General features: G+C 41.5%; 1 protein-coding gene across 1 annotated transcript; it reads right to left on the bottom strand.

The window, feature by feature from the left end:
• Nucleotides 1–1,187: 1,187 nt before the first annotated feature.
• On the bottom strand, nucleotides 1,188–2,060 carry LOC101005611 (group XIIA secretory phospholipase A2). Its single transcript, XM_003917374.5, is given in 2 exon segments — nucleotides 1,188–1,959; nucleotides 1,961–2,060. Coding segments are annotated over 2 exon segments (687 nt in total). The 5' UTR covers nucleotides 1,979–2,060; the 3' UTR covers nucleotides 1,188–1,290.
• Nucleotides 2,061–2,329: the final 269 nt, after the last annotated feature.

Here is a 2,329-nt window from a genome sequence, read left to right as displayed (position 1 = left end):
AATTGAACATAGTCAGTATTAGGCTTTTAGAGTGAAATGCTTTATTATTGTTTTTATAAACAAATGAAAACCTGATGGAGAATTATTTGGCTTGCTGATAATATATTTCACTCTCAGGTAAAGGTAATTTTATGTTCAATTAATCTCAGGAGGAGGGACCAGCTGTCTCACATAAGGCCCTGTTGCCAATTTATGTGTATTGTTGTTTCAAGTAATGACCTGACCCGAACTGTCATTAAAAAAGCACATATTTAACCAAATATTCTGTCTCCAAGTAGCCCCTATGTCTAGCCTGGATAGTTCATAAGAATTTTTAAATGAGTAAGAGCTGTCAGAAGTATGTTTCTTGCTGTAAAATATACTCTTGAAAGCACCTATGAGTTCATCATGGGTCTAATTGATAACAGATTGTTAGTAAATCATTGTTTAAATTTCCTTGCAATGCAAGTATTTTAATTCTTATTTTTAATTGTTCCTATCAATGCAACATAAAAAGCTTTCTGATAAATTTTCTGTTGACAATGGTTAGAAATGTGTAAGTATGATAAAAATCTTCACTGATCAAAACTCCCAATTTTTTTTTGTTTAGCAAGATTTATAAGAAAGAGGCAAATATTTAGGATTTTAAACAATCAGACCCTAAAAAAGTTAGGATGTATACTCTGCCCTAATTCCTATCTTCCCAATTTTTGATTACAAAGATAATTAAAATTGAATTTTATTATGAAAATATTATAAATGGATATAAATTGTTAATGAATTATGAGTGCATATAGGACAGTCATAACATATCTTCACTGTATAAATATATCTTAATTTCTTTTTTTTTTTTTTTATTTTTCTAGGCATAAATGTGTATTTAAAATTTCATAGTAAACAAATACTTGTAAGTAATAATTTCCCCATATTTCCAAATAAGATAATGTTGCATAGACCTTATGAATTTTATATTTGATCTTTTTGGTAAATACGGTTGTGAAAATTAAGTTTATATTCTTCTTTTCAAATATTCTCCGCTTAACAAGCACTTGTTTTTGATACTGGTCAAGACGTTTGGCATAATAAGTTAGGAAGCAATGCCGGAGAAGATACCTGAGAAGACAAGTGTGCCCTCCCCTATCTCCCTCACTTTTTTTTCTTTGAGGTTTTAACATCAAGATATAAATTATTGTAAGGTCTCAAAATAATCCTTTCACAAAAATAAGACAGTTTTATGTTGTAAAAACATTAATTATTTGTCAAAGGTTATGTTCTTCCATCTTCATCTGTCACCAGCTGTCAGCATCTCCTTTAAAGATCGGTTTTTTCTTCATAATGACACCTGCATGCAGCTCGTTGGCTGTCCAGATATGGTTTACAACCCAAATGTATAACACTGTCAAACAAGAGTTCCACTGTTGTTTCACATGCCTGAACATGCTGAGTGAGTCCTAGTGTTTTCTGTACATCTCGGCAGATCTTGGAGAGGCAATATTGGAATTCCTCATCACAGTCATTCTTGCTTTTGCCACAGGTCTCATAGCACCTGTCGTGTTGGTTGCAACACTTTGTCAGGGAAGGGATACCAATGTTAAGATGAACACCAAACAGTGGAGAGCCACATCCATTCGGTGGGGAGGGTTTATAACCATAACGTGGGAAAGGCTTAGATCCGTCACTGCATTTATACTGGCAGAGACCGTCCTCGCCTCCCAGGAGGTCCAAGGCAGCGTTCAGGTACGTGTCTATCTTATGAACGCCGTTCCGGATGGTCTTCAGGGTGGCCCTCCAGTCGGTGGTCTGGGCCTCCTCCTGGCACCTGACAACAGCGGCCATGAGGAGGAACAGGAGGGTGAGCGCGGGGCGCGGAAGCAGGGCCATCCGCGCAGCGCGGGGCTCTACGGGTCCCCGAGCTGCGGCGGGGGGCGCGTCCCCACAGAGCCCCCGGGAGGCGCTAGGCAGCGGCGCGGGCCCCGGGCTTGGCAGCCGCCAGCTCCATATCCACGCCTCCTTCCCGGCTGGCCGGCAGGGCCTCGTTGGCTTTACGTGAACCGCCTCGGGGAGGCAGCGCCGTCGCGGGGACGCGCCCGCTCACCTGGACCCTTAATTTCTTTTAAAAATGAATTCAAGGCCAGGTGCGATGGCTCATGCCTGTAATCCCAGCACTTTGGGAGACCGAGGCAGGAAGATCACGTGAGGTCAGTAGTTCCAGACCAGCCTGGCCAACATGGTGAAACCCTATCTCTACCAAAACTACAGAAATCAGGAGGGCATGGTGGCACGTGCCTGTAGTCCCAGCTACTCAGGAAGCTGAGGAATGAGAATCGCTTGAACCTGGGAGGTGGAGGTT

Source organism: Papio anubis, chromosome X (assembly GCF_008728515.1).
Source record: "Papio anubis isolate 15944 chromosome X, Panubis1.0, whole genome shotgun sequence".
Classification (NCBI taxonomy): domain Eukaryota; kingdom Metazoa; phylum Chordata; class Mammalia; order Primates; family Cercopithecidae; genus Papio; species Papio anubis.
The sequence above is the reverse complement of the archived record's forward strand: the minus strand, read 5'-3'. Positions and strand labels throughout refer to the sequence as shown.